This window comes from Chelonoidis abingdonii, chromosome 13, assembly GCF_003597395.2.
Source record: "Chelonoidis abingdonii isolate Lonesome George chromosome 13, CheloAbing_2.0, whole genome shotgun sequence".
Classification (NCBI taxonomy): domain Eukaryota; kingdom Metazoa; phylum Chordata; order Testudines; family Testudinidae; genus Chelonoidis; species Chelonoidis abingdonii.
Window position 1 is genome coordinate 4,714,600 of NC_133781.1, and position 20,225 is coordinate 4,734,824.

At 46.6% G+C, this 20,225-nt stretch overlaps 2 protein-coding genes across 2 annotated transcripts in view; both read right to left on the reverse strand.

The window, feature by feature from the left end:
* Positions 1-12,954, reverse strand: part of LOC116837177 (uncharacterized) — a 52,667-nt gene extending 39,713 nt beyond the window's left edge. The window contains exon 1 of the mRNA XM_032801393.2: positions 12,885-12,954. The gene's annotated coding sequence lies outside the window, so the exon portion shown is untranslated. The remainder of the gene's footprint in view (positions 1-12,884) is intronic.
* Positions 7,520-20,225, reverse strand: part of LOC116837181 (uncharacterized) — a 91,092-nt gene continuing 78,386 nt past the window's right edge. The window contains exon 3 of the mRNA XM_075071975.1: positions 7,520-9,139. Coding sequence (XP_074928076.1) covers positions 7,593-9,139 — 1,547 coding nt within the window. The 3' untranslated portion in view covers positions 7,520-7,592. The remainder of the gene's footprint in view (positions 9,140-20,225) is intronic.

Consider the following 20,225-nt stretch of genomic DNA (forward strand, 5'->3'; position numbering starts at 1 on the left):
ATGTCCACACATTGTGCAGCGACAGTCAAAAAAGGAAACAGGATTTTAGGGATCATTAAAAAAGGGATAGAGAATAAGAAGGAGAATATATTATTGCCCTTATATAAATCCATGGTACACCCACATCTTGAATACTGCATACTGATGTGGTCTCGTCATCTCAAAAAAGATATACTGGCATTAGAAAAGGTTCAGAGAAGGGCAATTAAAATGATTAGGGGTTTAGAACGGGTCCCATATGAGGAAAGATCGAAAAGGCTAGGACTTTTCAGCTTGGAAAAGAAGAGACTAAGAGGGGATATGACAGAGGTATATAAAATCATGAGTGGTGTGGAGAAAGTGAATAAGGAAAAGTTATTTACTTATTCTCATAATACAAGAACTAGAAACCACCAAATGAAATTAATGGGCAGCAGGTTTAAAACAAATAAAAGGAAGTTCTTCACACAGCGCACAGTCAACCTGTGGAACTCCTTCCTTGAGGAGGTTGTGAAGGCTAGGACTATAATAATGTTTAAAAGAGAACTGGATAAATTCATGGAGGCTAAGTTGATTAATAGCTATTAGCCAGGAAGGGTAAGGAATGGTGTCCCTAGCCTCTGTTTGTCAGAGGGTGGAGATGGATGGCAGGAGAGAGATTACTTGATCATTACTTGTTAAGTTCACTCCCTCTGGGGCACCTGGCATTGGCCACTGTCAGCAGACAGGATACTGGGCTGGATAGATCTTTGGTCTGACCCAGTACGGCCGTTCTTAATTTCTTATGGTCTAAGGTTCACATTCCAGCTCATTCTGGCTCCCTGGCACTGGGCAGACCATCTCCTTACTACTGTCCAAGTTGCCTGTGTACAGCTTCATAAACCATGGGAGCAAGGGGTAGGCTGGGTCCCCAAGGATAACTATTGGCATTGCAACATCCCCAACAGTAATTTTCTGGTCTGGGAAGAAAGTCCCTTCTTGCAGCTTTTCGAACAGTCCAGAGTTCCAAAAGATGCGAGCGTCATGCACCTTTCCCAGTAATCCCCCGTTGATGTCAGTGAAATGGCACTTGTGATCCACCAGTGCTTGCACCACTATTGAGAAGTACCCCTTGTGGTTTACGTACTGTTTGGCAAGGTGGTCCGGTGCCAAGATAGGGATATGCATTCCATCTATCGCCCCACCACAGCTAGGGAACCCCATTGCAGCAAAAGCTTCCACTATGACCTGCACATTTCCAAGAATCACTACCCTTGTTAGCAGAAGGTTATTGATGGCCTTGGCTACTTGGATCACAGCAGCCCCCATGGTAGATTTGCTCACTCCAAATTGATTCCCAACTGACCGATAGCCGTTAGGCATTTCAAGCTTCCACAGGGCTATCGCTACTTGCTTCTCAACTGTCAGGGCAGGTCTCATTTCGGTATTCCTGTGCTTCAGAGTGGGGGAAAGCAACTCACAAAGTTCCAGGAAAGTGGCCTTACACATGCGGAAGTTTCACAGCCACCAGGAATCATCCCATACCTGCAACGCTACATGGTCCCACCAGTCTGTGCTTGTTTGCCGGGCCCAGAATCACTGTTCCACTGTATCAACATGCCCCAATGCCACCACGATATCCCAATTGCCAGATCCCATGCTTTCAGGAACATCTGTGTCCGTGTCTTCCTCACAATCGTCCTCATGCTGGCGGCTCCTAGCCAGGCTCTGCACATACTGCAGGATAATGTGCGAGGTGTTTACAATGCTCACAAAAGCAGTGCGCAGCTGAGCGGGCTCCATGCTTGATGTGCTATGGCGTCTGCACAGATACCCCAGGAAAAGAGATGAAAAATGATTGTTTGCTGTTGCTTTCAAGGAGGGAGGGGAGACTGACAACAAGGACCCAAAACCACCTGCAACAATGTTTTTGCCCCATCAGGCATTGGGAGCTTAACCCAGAATTCCAGTGGGCACTGGGGACTGCAGGAGCTACCCACAGTGCCCCACTCCATGAGTCGATGCTAGCTAGGGTATTGAGGACGCACTCAGCTGACCTACTGCGCTTAGTGGGGACATACACGATCGACTGTATAAAATCGCTTTCTAAAGATCGACTTCTATAAAATCAACCTCATTTCATAGTGTAGACATGCCCTGAGAGTTGCAAAGCCTACATTTTAGGCACTTAGAAAGTCATGGGAACAACACTGGGATCCTCAAAGCTTGAGTTAGGCCCCTATGCAATGAATGGGGAGAGATAGGCAACGTAGAAAGTGATTCACAAAAACCAGCAAGTGGGACACTGTGTAAGCTAGCCCATGGGAGATGCTGATGAGAAGGGTATATGCTGACCTCTCAGAAATATGTGCCTTATCCACAAACAAGGGAAGTTAGATGCCCCTCTGCTCGTGGGGCCTCATCTACTAAGCATGTTCAGAGGCTGTCTAACTCCACAAAACTTTTCCCCAGTGGTGAGCTTACATTCTTAGCATGTGGGAGACCCCCTGTTGAAGTTCTCCCTCCACCTGAGGGGGAAACAGATTTGAACAGGGATCTGTCCTCTTTCAAGTGAGTACCTAAACCATTGAGTTGTGGGGTACTTTGATGTGGGGTTCCCTTAGTCTCTCCTAGTGAAGCAGTTCCATGGTGTATAAATACTTAAAGAGCCACAGAGCAAGTGGGAATCACTAATGTCTAGTGATCTCTCTGTGTGCAATTCACTAACTGGGAAAATTACATGCTCCTCTCCTGATGGCCCTGGCCTGGTAAGGGTTAGGGTTAGGGTTAGGGGTGGAGGTTGACAGCTCGCAACCCCCCATGTAATTATCTCATGACCCCGAGGGGTCCTGACCCCCAGTTTGAGAACCCCGTCTTAGTTTGTGGAAAATCACAGGCACAAGATGGAGTCCAGGTCACATGAGAAAGTCAAATGCCCTTGCATGGTTTGATGACTCATAGGATGGCCATTAGGCATATTCTAACTAAAACATCCACAGAAAGGCCATTGGGTGAGATGAGCTTAGGTCCCCCACACTAGTGTTTTCTGTGGAGTTAAGCAGCCTCCGTATTCTCACAGTATTCCTGCCAGCATGTATGAATTGGATGAATGAGAGTATAAGGTGAATAGAAAGCTGGCTAGATCGTCAGGCCCAATGGGTAGCGATCAATGGCTCAGTGTCTAGTTGGCAGCTGGTATCAAGCAGAGTGCCCCAGCGGTTGGTCCTGGGGCCGAGTTTGTTCAACATCTTCATTAATGATCTGGATGATAGCATGGATTGCACCCTCAGCAAGTTCGTGGATGACACTAAGCTCGGGGGAGAGGTACATATATTGGAGGGTAGAGATAGGGTCCAGAGTGACCTAGACAAATTGGAGGATTAGGCCAAAAGAAATCTGACTAGGTACAACAAGGACAAGTGCCGAGTCTTGCATTTAGGATGGAAGAATCCCATGCACTGCTACAGACTAGGGACTGAGTGGCTAAGCAATTCTGCAGAAGAGGATCTAGAGATTACAATGCACAGGAAGCTGGATATGAGTCAACAGTGTGCCCTTGTTGCCAAAAGACTAACAGCATATTGGGCTGCATTAGTAAGAGCACTGCCATCAGATTGAGGGAAGTGATTGCTCCCCACTATAGCACTGGTGAGGCCACATCTGAAGTATTGTGTACAGTTTAGGGTCCCCCACTACAGAAAGGATGTGGACAAATTGGAGAGAGTCCAGCGGAGGGCAATGAAAATGATTAGGGGCTGGGGGATGTGACTTATGAGGAGAGGCTGAGGGAACTGGGATTGTTTAGTCTCCAGAAGAGAAGAGTGAAGGGGGATTTGATAGCATCTTTCAACTACCTGAAGTGGGGTTCCAAAGAGGATAGATCTAGGCTGTTCTCAGTGGTGGCAGATGACAAAACAAGAACAGTGGCAAAGCCAAGTTTTAGCAGCAGGGGGAGCGAACACATAAAAAAAGGCACCACCTGCCGTGAAGAAAAAAGAAAAAGAAAACACCCGACTGACCCAGAGCGGCTGAAGGACTTGCCACCGAAGACCCGGAGCGGACCCGGAGTGGCTGAAGGACCCACTACCTAAGTGCTGCCAAAGACCCAGAGCGCCACTGAATGAGTAAAAGCGCTGAAGACCCGGAGCGCCACTGGGTGAGTAAAAATTAAAAAGGCGCCATTTTTCTGCTCAGTGGGAGTGACTGCTCCCCCTGCTTCCACCCTAGCTGCGCTACTGAACAAGGAGCAGTGGTCTCAAGTTGCAGTAGGGGCGGTCTAGTTTTAACATTAGGAAACACTATTTCACTAGGAGGGTGGTAAAGCACTGGAATAGGTTATCTAGGGAGGTGGTGGAATCTCCATCCTTAGAGGTTTTTTAAGGCCCAGCTTGACAAAGCCCTGGTTGGGATGATTTAGTTGGGGATTGGTCCCCCACTACAGAGCAGGGGGTTGGACTAGATGACTTCCTGAGGTCCCTTCCAACCTGATATTCTATGATTCTATATCCATTGTAAGAGTTAATTGTTCCTTAATGGGACATCAACTTGAATAGTTCATTCGTAACGTGGACTGGATGTAAACTAACTCGTGGGTGTTACCCTAGCAGCAAACACATCTGAAATACAAGTATATAGTCAACATTCGTAACTTTTTATACAAAGAGGATACATGCATACAAACAAGATAATCATATTTGACTGTAACTTTTCCATTTTTGTTCTATGTGAGAGTGTTCAAGTAAAATGTTTGGATTTTGGCATAAACTGCTCTGAGTTCACAAATAAAAGTTCTTGTTTCCATTTATCTGATGTTTTCTCCCACTTTAATCAATCCTCATTGGAAGTGATATTAGTCCACCACAGAATGAGTTCTATGGATATAAGATTTGTGGGCACGTAGCCCTATTTTGTATTAACTATGCCCCCTTCTGCTATCCCACACTGCATTGCATCACACCCACATCAGCCTGTGTGCTTACCTGTACGTTCTCTACTACCCTAGGTGGCTCATCTTCACCAGCTGACATCTCCCCATTTGTTGTAAAATAAACCACTGTACTTGACTTTAAATAAAGAAGAGTTTATTTAAGTAATCAGAAATGGCAGAAGAAACCAATAAACAATCAAATCAATAAGGATTATGCAAATGAGATACACTAGATGAAAAATGGTAAATAAAATGAGTGATACAATTTACCCATTCTTAAAATAACCTCTTAATTAAATATGACATTCTAAAATAGAAAGCAAGTATTAAATGGACTAGTGTTATAAAACCGAGTATAAAGTTCAAAAAGCTATGGGGATTAACCACAATGGTATGCACTTCATTATTTAGGATACTAAAAAAAAAATCCACAGGTTCTTTAGCCTAATTAAGATTAACTCGTAGCTAAGCATTACTGATGATCAAATAACCAAATATAAACTCAGCATAATAACTAGTCTACAACACAATGATTCAACTTGCTACTAAAACTTTTAAACTAAAAATGAATTTGGACAAAACTAGATAAATTGGGTAGGAGGGGAGAAGTGAAAGTAGTGACAACTTAAAAATCTAGTAAAACTCCTACTATTTCTCTTAATTCTATCTTATGAAGGTAACATTGTGAAGCTAAGAATTCCCAATTATTACAGCTGAAAATTCAGCATTGTTTAGAGATGTGTTGAGATGGAAAATAATTACAATGAACCCTGTACAAGCTGTGGTACAAGAATCACCCGATGTGATTATTATACAACAGTTCAGAGCCAAGAGGATTAACTCTAGTTTGGTGGAGTTAATAGGCAAGTTTACAAGTGTGAAAGTTCAAAAAGCAGTTTAATTAATCAAATGTTAATTCAATTTAACGAGACAAGGTGGGTGAAATAATATTTTTATTGAGAACACTTTCAAGCTTGTCTCTCTCACCAACAGAAGTCGGTCCAGTAAAAGCTATTATCTCACCGACCTTGTCTCTCTAAGATCCAGGGACCCACATGGCTATGACAATGCTACATATTCAAATTAAAGTTAATCAAGAAGGTTGAGGGAGTGTTCTTAGCTCTCTCCTGCCAACAAACAGGAGCTATACTGGGTTCCTTTCAGTGGCAAGGTGTTAGCAGCACAGCTATGCCACTGTAAGCTGTGCAGTGTAGACATAGCCTTAGTCTACTTTAAGGGCTTATCTACACTTAGGCAGGTTCCCTAAGCACTTGCACAGTGCTAAATAGGCTGCTACATGGCCATGCTGCTGAGCAGCTTAGAGGGAATTTAGGATTGTCTAGCTCAAAACCTTTTTTATGCATTATCACTCCATGTGGTTGTAATAGGGGACTCAATCTACCCCAAAGGACATATTAGGCAAGTTTCCGTTGTCCTTTTTCTTTTGGAGAAGTATTTCCTTTTGTTGCAGGTGGTAATTCATTAACTGTCATAGCAAGTTTCCTGTCCATCCAGCAGGTGGCATTCAGCCATCACAAGAAATTCCTTTCCATCCTTTTCTTGAAATCCTTCCTTAGCATAGAACCTGCCATCTCCTAGCTGAATACTTTTATACAGTGGACCAGGTTCAACAAAGGAGATTGAGGAATACTTCCACCTCTGAATATCCTGTGGCTAGGGCACTCACTTGGGAGGCGGCAGATTCCCTGGTGAAGTGAAGGGATTTGAACAGCATAGAGACTTGAACCTCCTGGGTGAGTACCTCAACCACTGGGCTAAAGGGTATAAGAGAGGTCTTTGTCCTCTTTTCCCCTGCCCCAGGTATTTTGTATAGTGTTAGGTGACTTTGGAACACTCCAACGGGATGGGGCCCCATTGGCAGAGGAGCACTTATCATCCCTAGTTTATGAATCACAAGCAGAGACAGGCGCTTCCCTGGAGCCTGGACTTAGGTACCTATATACATGAAAAGGGCAGGACTCCCTGCCTCCTTAGCATCTCCCCTTGGCTAGGTTAGGTGGCTCCCCACCTAGTATACTTGGTTTTGTGAGTCACATTCTGAGATGTCTCTCTCTCTCCATTCATTCAAGGTGCCTAACTCAGGCTTTTGGATCCCAGTGTTGTTTCCGTGATTGTCTAGAAGCGTGGTATCACAATACTCAGCATCATAACGCTTAAGTCCCTTGGTGGATCCAGGTCTAAAAAACTATGAAGAATAAATGAGAAGTCACAGAATAGAAGAGAGCTTTCTAGCACCAAACAAATTTAGGAGCTGAACAGAAGATGTTCAGAGCTTCTTGAGAAGTGCTGTGATGGGATCTGATCATTATTGGAATCTTATCTCAGCTTTTTGTCCTACAGGGCTCTGTTCAGGAATGGTGATTTCAGTCTCTGTTTTAACAAATATTGTACATCCTTATTGCATGACCACTCCAGCCTTGCCTGATCCTGATATTCAAAGCATTCACAGGCTGTCTCCAGTGTAGATTCTGTGATGCTTAATACTAGTTTGTCTCCAACTGAAGCTTAGCTCACAGTCAGGGCAGTTATAGGGTTTTTCACCCCCGAATGTGGGTTCTCTGATGTAATAGAATGTGTGAGGTTCAACTAAAACTTTCCCTGCACTTATTGTATTTGTAGTGTTTCTCCCTGTGTAGGTTCCCTGGAGATTATAGAAGCTAAGCTGTCACCAAAACTTTTCCCACAGTCAAGACATTGATACGGGTCTCATTCTGCTATGGATTCTCTGATGTGCAGTAAGGGCTGAACGTGTACTGAAGTTTTTCCCACATTCAGGGCATTTAAAGGGTTTCTCCCCTGTATGTATTCTCTGGTGAGTAATAACATTTGAGCTTCGACTGAAGCTTTTCCCACAGTCAGGACAATTATAGGGTCTCTCTCCTGTGTGGGTTCTGTGATGTAATAGAAGGTTTGAGATGTGACGAAAGCTTTCCCCACACTCCTTGCATCTGTAGGGTCTCTCCCCTCTGTGGATTCTCCGGTGTTTAGTGAGGGCAGAACTGTCACTGAAGCTTTTCCCACAGTTGAGGCATTTGTAGGGCTTCTCTCCTGTGTGTTTTCTCTGATGTCTAGTGAGGTCTGAGCTTCGACGAAAGCTTCTCGCACACTCAATGCATTTATAGGGTTTCTCCCCTGTGTGAATTCTCTGGTGTATAATAAGATCTGAGCTTGAACCAAAGCTTTTCCCACACTCAGGGCACTTAAAGGGCTTTTCTCCTGTGTGGACTCTCTGATGTTTATTAAAGTGTGATTTGTCACGAAAGTTTTTCCCACACTCATTACACTTATACGGTTTCTCTCCAGTGTGGATTCTCTGGTGTCTAATGAGTTTCAAGACCTGAACAAAGCTTTCCCCACACGTTGGGCATTTGAAAGGTCTCTCCCCTGTATGGGTTCTCTGATGTAAGAGAAGGTTTCCACGCCGACTAAAGCTTTTCCCACACTCGTTGCATCTGTAGGGTCTCTCCCCCATGTGGGTTCTCTGGTGCGATAGAAGGTGTGAGCTCAGACTAAAGCTTTTCCCACATTCATTGCATATGTAGGGTCTCTCCCCGGTGTGGATTCTCTGGTGCAATAGAAGTTGTGAGCTGTGACTAAAGCTTTTCCCACATTCATTGCATACATAGGGTTTCTCCTTCATGTGGGTTCTCTGATGTGATAGAAGGTATGCATTCTGACTAAAGCTTTTCCCACACTCATTGCATCTGTAGGGTCTCTCCCCTGTGTGAATTCTCTGATGTGCTAGAAGGTTTCCATGCCGACTAAAGCTTTTCCCACACTCATTGCATCTGTAGGGTCTCTCCCCAGTGTGGATTCTCTGGTGAATAGTGAGAGTTGAGCTCTGACTAAAGCTTCTCCCACACTCGTTGCATTTGTAGGGTCTGTTTCCTGTGTGGGTTCTCTGGTGACTAATAAAGGCTGATCTCCAGTAAAAGCTTTTCCCACAGAAACTGCATACATGGGGTCTGTCTCCACTGGGGATTCTCTTTTGAACAGTTTCTTTGATTTTCTTGACCACTCGGCTCTTGTGAGTAGATTTACACTGGTTCTCCCTTGCATAGTTTCTCTGCTGCCTCTCTGGATTGCACTGACTTTCACGGGCTTCTCCCTGCTCAGCACACTGAGAAACATCCCCTTCAGATCTTCCTGATATCATCTCACCTGGACCAACATGCTCAGGACCTTCCTGTTGAGGATTCCCCTCCTTGTTCTCACTCACCATCCTCTCACCTGCTGGGATAGGGAAACAATCCAGACAGGAGTCACTCCCTGTTCTGGGGAGGGGGGGAAGGAACTTCAGAGAGGAAAAGCAAAGGTGGACCGTGATGGTTCTTGGGGTACCTAGGACTGTAAGTCATTTAGTTACCCACCTGCATCCAGCATGATGCAGATATTCTTGTGCTTAGCTGGGTGTCAGCTTGTCACAACCCAATGGCCCCCTCCGCTTAGGGAGTCCCCTGGGAAGGCAGATCAGCACTGTATATTGCTAACACTGTTGCGAGCATCACAAAGCATTTTGGGGAAGGTTAAAGGTGTGTGAGTGGAGAGTGGAAGGTTTCCTTGTAGGTCACAAGAGGCCAAAAATGGGGGCGAAGAAAAAGAAAAGAGCAGAGAATGGGTTAACTCAACACTGTAATTAACAAGCTCAGTCAGAAGACAAGAGAACTCCAGTCCAAGGCCAGCTGCTACCCGCCAAGACAGAAGGGGGAAATCCAATCTTCCCCACCCCCCGACCAGCTGTGAGAAAAGAAGAATTAAGTGAGACACAGAGCTGCAAAGATAACAGTGAGACCAGTGAAGGCCAAGACAGAAAAGAAAACAGTTTCCAGAGCCGGGATGTTTTGTGAAAGGGAAAGAGACTACAGAAAGCGGTTTGGACTAACACAAGGAGCACCAGGAACAGAGGTTGCAGAATGGAACACCCTCAAGGAATCCAGGACTTAAAACCCTCCTGAGAGCTGGAGCAATTCGGAGATTACAGTGGATCCCCTAGACGACCTGGGCCCAGGGCAAGAACTCCCGTCCATCCTTTCCCTTCTTCTTCTTATGTTACACCCAGGCCTGGCCAGCTTTGGGTAGTGAGTGTGAAAGTGGGTTAGGGCTTGGGGCTCTAATGCTTTCTTTCTTCCCCTGAATGACATGGGAGAGTTCTCAGCACTCTCTGCTGTATTTTTATTATTTTATTAGTAAAGCTTTAAAAATTTAGACACTTGGTGTGTGCCTCGTCATCTCCTCTCCAAAAGATCCTGTGACCCCAGCCTGATCAATTGTGGGCTCAGGCAGATTGGTAACAAGATCTGTCACAAGCTCCCTGACACTACCAGTCTGCTAGCCACTAAAGCAACCTCCTCTGGATATGCCAGCCATTACTTTGCCTTGCAGGTAAACAATAGGTGCACCCTAATCCCCAAGTCCCTTTGAAGCATTCCCCTGTAGTGTCCAGCTCCTTAAGAACTGACCATACACAAAAATACCAGATTTGCTGTCCCCAAAGGAAAAGCATACACACTAGCTGGTATGATTCAGTTCAGGATCAACATCTAGCTTAATACCACAGCACTTAGATATATCTATAGTGAAAACCACAGTAAGTTCATTAATAAAGATTCAAGGTTCAAGTGGCAGTGAGTAAGGATATTGGAGACCTATACAACAAAAATAGAAACAGAAAAACTCTTTCTAGAGACTTAACAGGCTAACCTCCTGTCTAAATAAATTTTATCTCAGCCAACGTCTTCTGCAGCATTTCAACCAAGGTTGGTTGAGATCCTGTTTTCATGAAGGTAGCCGAACCACCTGTTTACTTCCTAGGTGCAGGATAAAAGGGTGTCTTCTTTGCTTTCCATTTATATACCCAAAATTCACTCTTTGTGCCCCAAGTCGGGACGACCACCTGCGGTTTGTTTTCCTGAGTGCTGCTTCCCTTTTTTCACATCTCTCCATTGACTTTGTATGTAAATGTGTATCCATGGGGCTGGATTCCAGTACTTAATTACATCTCAGCAGAGAGAGGTGACTACACTTCTCCTATCTGACAGAAAACCTGTTTGTCAACTTGTCACGGAGTGTGGGAGAGTCAGGGCCCTGCACCCCTCTTCCTGGGATTCACCGTGACTCTCGGCCAGCCAGTAACACGGAAGGTTTATTGGACAATAGGAACGCAGTCTAAAACAGAGCTTTTAGGTACAAGTAGGACCCCTCAGTCGAGTCCTTCTAGGGGGCAGGGAGCTTAGACCCCAGCCTTGGGGTTCCCTGCGTTCCACCACCCAGCAAAAAACTGAAACCAAAAAACCATCCAGCAGGCTCTCTTCCCTCCCCCCAGCTCTTCCTCTAGCCTTTGTCCAGTTATCCGGGCAAAGGTGTCACCTGGCCCCACCCCCTTCCTGGCTCAGGTTACAGGCTTATCCCCTGCTATCGCATCCACAATGCAGACAGTCCCAGTAAAACTAGACAACATTCCCCAGTCAATCCACCCCGCTCCCTACTGCGTCACACAACTCTGCCATGACACAGACTTTAAACCATATTTTCAGGATCTAGACACACCCCCTTCTGCAGGATCCATACATATATTTCACAACAATATTAATTTCCACTATGACCCCAGTTTTCATTTAAGACTGCACAGGCCATTCTTTGGTGAAACAGAATGTACTTACAAGAATCAGGACATTCCTGTAACCCCCTTACCAGCTGGCATCCTCGGGTTCTTGCATCACAGAAACAAACCAAAGTAACTGCTGGGGAGATGAACAGAACTCCGCCCCTTCCCCCCCCCCCCAAAAAAAAACCCTTCTCCAGAGGAAAGAAAGAAGAGGACCAAATCCACCTCCACATCACTTCTGAACACTGAAAGAAAATGGGAGCTCCAGCCAGGTGTGAGTCCTGCTGGGCAGGAAGCCACAAGGATATTACACTTGCTAACCTGGGTAAAACAAGGCAGAACAAACTCAAATAACCGCACGGGAGATAAAGCAATCAAATGCCCTCCCAGTCCTTGGTCAGGAGCAAGGACCTGCTAGCTGAAGCCCAGGCACAGTAATGAGCACAGCTGGGCCCATCTGAGCTGCCTGACAGGCCAAGCCACCAGGGGCTGAGGGGGTTAGCAGACCTGCTCTGGCTATTGTGTATTTGCCCATGGTTGTGGTAGCTCCTGCTTATTCCCAGCCTTACTCCTGTCTTGCCCGAGTCCAGGTAATGTGCTTCTATCCCTCACCTCCCATTCCTGACTTCAGCTTTAACCCTGGGTTCTGGCATCCAGCCCCAGATTCCAGTTCTGACTCTTGGCTGTAGGTTCCTGATGCTGGCTGTGACCCATGGCTCTGACTATTAGGACTGACTCCTGCTCTGACCATTAGACATGACCATCCATGTCCTGGTCCCCAACACCCTTTCCCAGAGGAGATGGAGGAGGGGATCAATTCTGCCTCCCCTTCCTATCAGAGTATGGAAGGGAGAGGGGACACACTGTCAGACAGACCCCTATGTGGTGTCTGCCATGAGGGTATAAAAACAGAGCCACTTTATCAGATTCATCACGAGTAGTCACCTTTACAGATTTCGCTTCCTCATAGCCCTGGAGACTAGGCAGAGGCAGGAACTGGTTTTTCCTCTCCCTGCCCCTCACTTTGTCCCAGGAAAGTCAGTCTGCCCCGGGGTGCTGCAGGGAATGGGGCTGGGCAGGGACGGGAGCTGGAAACCTCCCTCCTCAAGGATTGCTCCTGCTGCCTCTTCCACTATCTCCCCGCAACTCCCTCCTGCCCCCTCCCCTCCCCTCGGGCGGGGAGACTCGGTTCGCTGTGCCGGAGCTCCCTCGGCTCCTGCAGGCGCTCAAAGCCGGGGGGGTCAGGGTGGGCAGCAGCTCTGGGACTCGCAGACCCCCGCCCCCTCGGGAGCAGAGCTGGGGCGAGGGGGGGCCGCTGGTGCAGAGTCACTTTCCTGCCCGGCCCCAGCCCTTCCCCCGGGTCTCTCCCCTCACCTGCAGGCTCCGGCTCAGGGGCTGGTGTCGGCAGAGGCCGGGACTGCCCCAGGGGCTGGTTCCAGCCCCCAGAGAAAGTCCCCCTGGCTGGGCACAGAGGGGCGCTAGGGAAGGGCTCTTCCCGCACACACCCCGCTGGGGAGCAGCTGGTTAGCTCCCAGATCACAATGGATGCGGCAGCAGCAAGGTCGTCTGAGTCCCAACCAGGAAGTTTAAAGGAGCAGACAGAGTGTTATTAGCTGTCCCCGCTCCCTTAGCAATGCTCAGAGCCCTCTGGTGGTCACAGCTCCAGCTAATGAACCCGCCGACCCACGCACAACCACATTCACACTTTGAGGACAGAACAGCAGCACAGGAAGCAACAGATTTAGCTCCTTTGTTGTTCCAGGGCAGGCTGGAGCCAGGCGAATGCTCAGTGACATCTGCTGTAGCTGCTGCCTTTGCTCTGCCCCTACTACCTCCATACTCTGCTTCCTGCAAGACAAAGCTGACGAGGGAGCAAGAGGGGGAAATCGGAGGGGAGGATGGGCAGAAATTGTTCAGGAGCCAACATATGAAAGGAGAGTAAGGAGGCGGGGCAGGCAGATGGAGAAAATCGAGGACAGGGTGCAGGAGCTGGGGTTCAGAAAGGGGAAATATTGTGCCAGACCATGTCAGAGGGGAAACCCCAATAGGGAAGGGGTGAGCTATCAGTAGTGGTTGCCAAACAGGGTGTAGATTGCTGACAGAGGGGCTTGTGCTGTTTGCTGTATGGTCCGTCTCAGCACCCCCTCCCTGGTGCAGTGTAGCCTAGTGCCTAGATCAGGGATTCTCAAATTGGGGGTTGGGACCCCCTCAGGGGGTCACGAGGTTATTACATGGAGAGGTCCTGAGCTGTCAGCCTCTACCCCAAACCTGCTTTGCCTTCAGCATTTATAATGGTGTTAAATATATAAAAAAGCATTTTTAATTTATAATGGGGGTCACGCTCAGAGGTTTGCTATGTGAAAGGGGTCACCAGGACAAAAGTTTGAGAACCACTGGCCTACATACAGCAGCTCTTTCTCTATCTGAAATGATGTAGCAAGCTACCAATGAGACCTGGTTCATTGAAATCTCTCTCTCTTTCACTCTCACACACATCCTGTTTTGTATTTAAAATAATTCCTTGTCAGTTTACATGGTTCACAGATTTGTCTCCTCTGCTGTTCTGATTTGCCTCACTGTCAAATGTACCATCACACATTTTAATTACTTATTTAAATACAATTTTTATTACTCATTGTTTTTAGCACTCTGGCATTTGCCTCAGTTAGCATTGTGCTGCTGGATGTTGTGTACTCACATTGTATTACATTTCCCGTGTGGTGGTGTGATTTTGTAACTTATTTTTTTTATAAATTTACGTTTTTTTCCTATCCCACAAATTTCTTTTGATCATATAACTTCAAGCCCAGCTTCAACTCCTGCAAATGGATTTGCTACCGCTAAAAGCTACTGACACCTGGGCATTCTCTTTTGCTGCCCCATCACAATTTGCTGCCTGTGCATTTCCCATACCCAGCCCAGAGATAGCAGATTCTGATGGCTGGGGGCAATCTCATCATGATTTGTTACCTCCTTTCTTCATTCTCTATCTTTCTCCATGCTCTAGCTCAGTGGTATCAAGTTGTGATGGGTGCTACAACTTGCTACCTCTCACCTTTCCCCTTCATCTGAACCAAGAGTAGTGAGTTGTGATGAATGGGGCACTCCTGTCACCACTTGCTACCATTGTGAAATCTCTATTTTTCATTTGAAAAAGAAGAAAGGTATTTTTGTAACTGGGAAAAGCATTCTAAAGAGTTAAACCTCAGGCCTATTGCATGTAAAATCTTAATGAAGGTGTTATTTCTTTATTAGTCTCTGTGGTGAAGTGGGGATTTTCCCTTGTTATGTTGTATGTATGTGTGCCTCAGTTTCCCTGTGTATTGCACCAGTCATTAGGTGGTGGGAATAAGGGTGTGTGACTTCTGTGGGGGTTGCACCAGCTGCCTGCACAGATGCTATGGCTGCCCCTTCATAACCTGAGACCCAGGAGGGGAAATGCAACCAGGTGACTCTTGGCCCCTGAAGTGAGATAAAGGCTGAAGGAGGAGCAATAGGTAGGGCGGGGGCCAGGCAGCTGGAAGGGAGTCAGTCTTGGATGGCTTGTGGCTCAGGGGGAGGGCTAGAGCCCTGGCTCTGGGCTCCCCTCCCCCCAAGATGGACTTGGCTGAAAGTCATAGAATCATAAGATTGGAAGGGACCTCAGAAGGTTATCTAGTCCAATCCCCTGCTCAAAGCAGGACCAATACCCAAACAGATTTTTACTCCAGTTCTCTAAATGGCCCCCTCAAGGATGGAACTCACAACCCTGGGTTGAGCAGGTTAATGCTCAAACCACTGAGCTATCCCTCCCCACCCAGTCACTGATTTCTGTGCTAACAAAGTTCTGTTCTATGCTGTGTTCCTGTCAACTAATAAACCTTCTGCTCTACCAGCTGGCAGAGAGTTACATCTGACTGTGGACAGGGCTGGCGCTACCATTTAGGCAGCCTAGGCAATTGCCTACGGCACCAGAATTTTTGGTGGGCGGCATTTTGGCAGAGTGGGCAGCCGGTGGCTCTGGTGGAGCTGCCACAGTCGTGCCTGCGGAGGGTCCACTGGTCCGCAGCTCCGGTGGAGCTGCCGCAGTCATGCCTGCGGACGCTCGGCTGCTCGCGCGGCTCCGGTGGACCGCCTGCAGGCATGACTGCGACAGCTCCACCAGAGCCGCGGACCACCGGACCCTCCGCAGGCACCACTGCGGCAGCTCCACCAGAGCCGCGGCACCAGTGCGCTGGGCGGCGAAATTGCTGTCTGCCTAGGGCGTTCAAACCCCTAGCGCCGGTCCTGACTGTGCAGTTGGGGTGTGCAGGGCCCTCTGGCTTCCCCAGGAGCCCTGCCCCAGCGGACTCACTGCAGGAAACACACAGTGTGGAAGGGGATGCTGAATGCTCTGAGGTCAGATCCAGGGAGGTCAAAGCTATGTAAGCTTCTTGCCCTGGAGATACTATGCTCACAGAGAGTAGACATGCTCCCCAGAGTCCTGACTGGCTTCGTATGGAGTAGTTCCATTTCATCGCCCGGGTGACTCTGTGACAGTCTCTTTCCATTAAAAGCAGCAGAGAATCCTGTGGCACCTTATAGACTAACAGACATTTTGGATCATGAGCTTTCGTGGCTGAATACCCACTTCGTCAGATGATCTGACAAAGTGGGTATTCACCCACGAAAGCTCATGATCCAAAACGTCTGTTAGTCTATAAGGTGCCACAGGATTCTCTGCTGCTTTTACAGATCAGACTAACACGGCTATCCTCTGATACTCTCTTCCATTGTAGATCAGTCCATGGATTCTTTGTTAATGCCAGAACATTGAAACTAGTGTAAAGTATTGAAAACTGTATCTGAGGCCTGCGTCCACACTAGGCCATTAAATCGATTTTAACACGCGTTAAATGCGATTAACGCGTACCGTCCACACTAGCAGTGCTCTTTAATCGATTTAAGGGTTCTTTAAATCGATTTCTGTACTCCTACAAAAGCAGAAGGAGTAATGCTAAAATCAATAGTATCTTCGGAATACTGTAGTGTGGATGGAAATCGACATTATTGGCCTCCGGAAGTATCCACAGTGCACCACTGACCACTCTGGAGCAGCATCTGAACTCGGATGCAGTGGGCAGGTAAATCAGGAAAAGCCTCGCGAATTTTTTAAATTATATTTCCTGTTTGCCGCGGGGCAGCAGAGGGCATGGAGCCTGATCAGCGGGTGGCGATGCAGTCCCAAATCCAAAAAAGAGCTCCAGCATGGACCTACGGGAGATAGTGGATCTGATCGCTGTATGGGGAGGACAATCTGTTCTATCAGAAGCTCCGTTACGGAAGACAAAATTCAAAGCGTTTGAAAAAAATCTCCAGGAATACACAGTGCTGCGTGACAAGCGTAACGGAAGCCAGAGACAATGGACGCTAATGGAGGGAGGGGGTACTGAGGACTCCAGCTATCCCACAGTCCACAGATTCCGAAAACTATTTGCCATTCTTGGCTGAGCTCCCAGTGCCTGTAGGTTCAAACACATTGTCCGGCGTGGTTCAGGGAATAGCTCTCCAGTTTCCTCCCCCCCCCCATGTGAAAGAAAGGGGAAGAATCATTTCTTGACTTCTTTCAGTGTCACCCTATGTCTACTGAATGCTGCTGGTAGATGCCTATGCTGCAGCAGTGAAGCACAGTATTCACTCCTCTCCCCTCTCCGGTGGCAGATGGTGCAGTAGGACTGGGTAACAGTCCTTATGAACCTGAGCGCCCATGCTTGATAACTGTTCATATCTAACATGTTGGCCTGAGATGAGGCCAGCCCGGGGGGGCGCCTGGCTAAAAACAGAACAGAGTGATTCCTGGTCACTCCCAGTAGATGTTACAGAACGGCTGTAACCGTCTTCATCATAACAACTGGGGCTGAGCTTTAATCAGTCCCCTCCTTTCATGTGTAAAGAAAAGATTCTGTAAGCCTGGACTATATAGGCAGTGGGAAAGCTGGGCTCCTCTTCCCCACACGCGCTTAATGTCCTGCCTGGACTATCATAGCACCGGGGAGGCTGCCTCCCCCTCATTTTAGTCCACTAAAACTCCTGCATTCTTTATTACTTCATGACACAAATGGGTGGGACACTGCCACGGTAGCCCAGGAAGGTTGGGGGAAGGAGGGAAGCAACGGGTGGGGTGTTGCAGGGGCACCCCCTGTGAATACTGACATGGAGCAGCTGTGCTCTCTGATACACTGGTCCTCTAGTACACTTGCCCCATATTCTAGGCAGTACTGACTCTATTTTAGAAACCATAAAGGAGGGATTGACTCAGGGAGTCATTCCCAGTTTTGCTTTTGCGCCCAGCCAGCCGAATCTCAGCCAGGGGCAACTCATGATAGCAAGTAGACAGTACAAAGGGGGAAGAGATAACCATCATCTCATTGCCAGTTTACTCCAGCAGTAATGGTACGGAGAACAACTGATAACCATCTCTGCTATCATGCAAAAGCAAACAAATGCTGCTGTGTGTGCTGGAGTATCGCCTCTGTCCGCGGCATCCAGTACACATATGGTGACTGTAAAATAAAAAAAGCTGAGCGGGCTCCATGGTTGCCGTGCTATGTGGCGTCCTGGCCAGGGCAATCCAGGGAAAAGGGCGCGAAAGGATTGTCTGCTGTTGTTTTCCCGGAGGAAGGAATGACTGACGACAGTTACCCAGAACCACCTGCGACAATGATTCAACCCAGAATTCCAAGGGGCAGGGGAGACTGCGGGAACTATGGGATAGCTATGGAATAGCTACCCACAATGCAACACTCCAGAAATCGACACTAGCCTCGGACCATGGACGCACACCACCGAATTACTGTGCCTAGTGTGGCCGCGTGAAATCGAATGTATAATATATTTTATAAAAATGGTTTAATGTAATTCGGAATTATTCTATAGTGTAGACGTAGCCTGAAATATTTATGTATACCTCTTAAACACAAGCTATTAGGCAGAAAAATATACCATTGTTTTTCCACTATCGCCCCTGTTACACACTGAACAAGTTTTCAATACAAAATTAAGCACACCCAGCATGTTTCCTTCTGATCACATTTCAGAGTCATTTTCTCAGGCCTTTTCCCCACTGCTTAAACTGAGGTTCCTTATCCTCACTATGTTCTTTCCTCAGAATAACTCCTGCTCCAATAGGCTATGCTTTGGCCAAAAGTAAATTGTCATTCTTCGGAATTAAAAATGAAAAGAGAAACAACTAACGAAATAATACCCACAGACACAGGAAAAGCTAGTAAAAAAAATTTAAGGTACAAGAGAAAACACAACCTTTCCACGGAGAACAGGAGTACCTATGGCACTTAGAGACTAACAAATTTATTTGAGAATAAGCTTTCATGGGCTACAGCCCACTTCATCAGATGCATGCAGTGGAAAATACAGTAGGAATATATATATGTACACACACAGAGAACATGAAACAATGGGTGTTACCATACACACTGTGACAAGAGTGATCAGTTAAGGTGAGCTATTACCAGTAGGAGAGAAAAAAACGTTTATCCTATCCCGCCCCCCCACCCCCCACTGTTCCTCACCTTCTAGTCAACTACTGCAAATGGACCATTTTCATTACCACTACAAAAAGTTTCTCTCTCTCTTGCTGGTAATAGCTCACCTTAACTGATCACTCTAGTCACAGTGTGTACGGTAACACCCATTGTTTCATGTTCTCTGTGTGTGTACATATATATCTTCCTACTGTATTTTCCACTGCATGCATCCAATGAAGTGGGCTGTAGCCCACGAAAGCTTACGCTCAAATAAATTTGTTAGTCTCTAAGGTGCCACAAGTACTCCTGTTCTTTTTGCAGATACAGATTAACACAGCTGCTACTCTGAAACCTTTGCAAGGGTTTCCATGGGTTTTAAACCCCAGACTGCTTGCATTATAAGCAAGAATCATATCCCTAGTCCAACAAACAATACTTTGGTCCAAAAGCAATTGTTATTCCTTAGAACCTTGGGAAAAAAACAGGCAAATCTAGCTATAAAATGTAAAAGTAGAGCACCTAACTTCACCTTTAAAGGTCTCTTCTGTGGTGTCTCACACTCAAAGCAACAAACAGAAATTCAGATCCTAATGAAGACATAACTCCTAGACCAACAAACCAGGCTTTGCCCAAAACCTCTTGTCATTTCTTAGTTTTTTTCCTCTCTCTGTAACATATGTGCATTAACTTCACACCCTTAGTGTTACACCGCATAGACATGCCCTTTATAAGGGAAGGGAATAAGAGAAATTGAGGGGGAGGGGTTTGAAAGCCTCTGTTAATTTCTTTAGTTTAAAAGGCTTTAAATGGTTTTCCATTGCACCCACCCAAATGGGGGGCTCTAGACATTCAGACTCAAACACCCTGGGATAACTAACAGGTATTAGCTATCTCCCCACGAAAACATGGGGACAAAGCACTTTAGTTTTTCCAAAAGGGAACCAAAGCAAAGGAGTAACAGGATAATTCATGTCCCCCCCTCTCCAAATCTTATTTTGGGCAGTACAAAAAAATAAACTTGTCAGAATGAAGAATTTCATTGAAAGGTATCACAAAATACATAGCGTACATAAAAGTCTATGAAATTAAAATACATAATTATAAGGATACAAAATTCAGTAGAAAAAAATCAACATGTATTCATTTATTTAATTTGTTGAAGAGTAAATTGTGCATTTCAGTGTTCGCAGGATGGGGAATTACTTACAGAAAA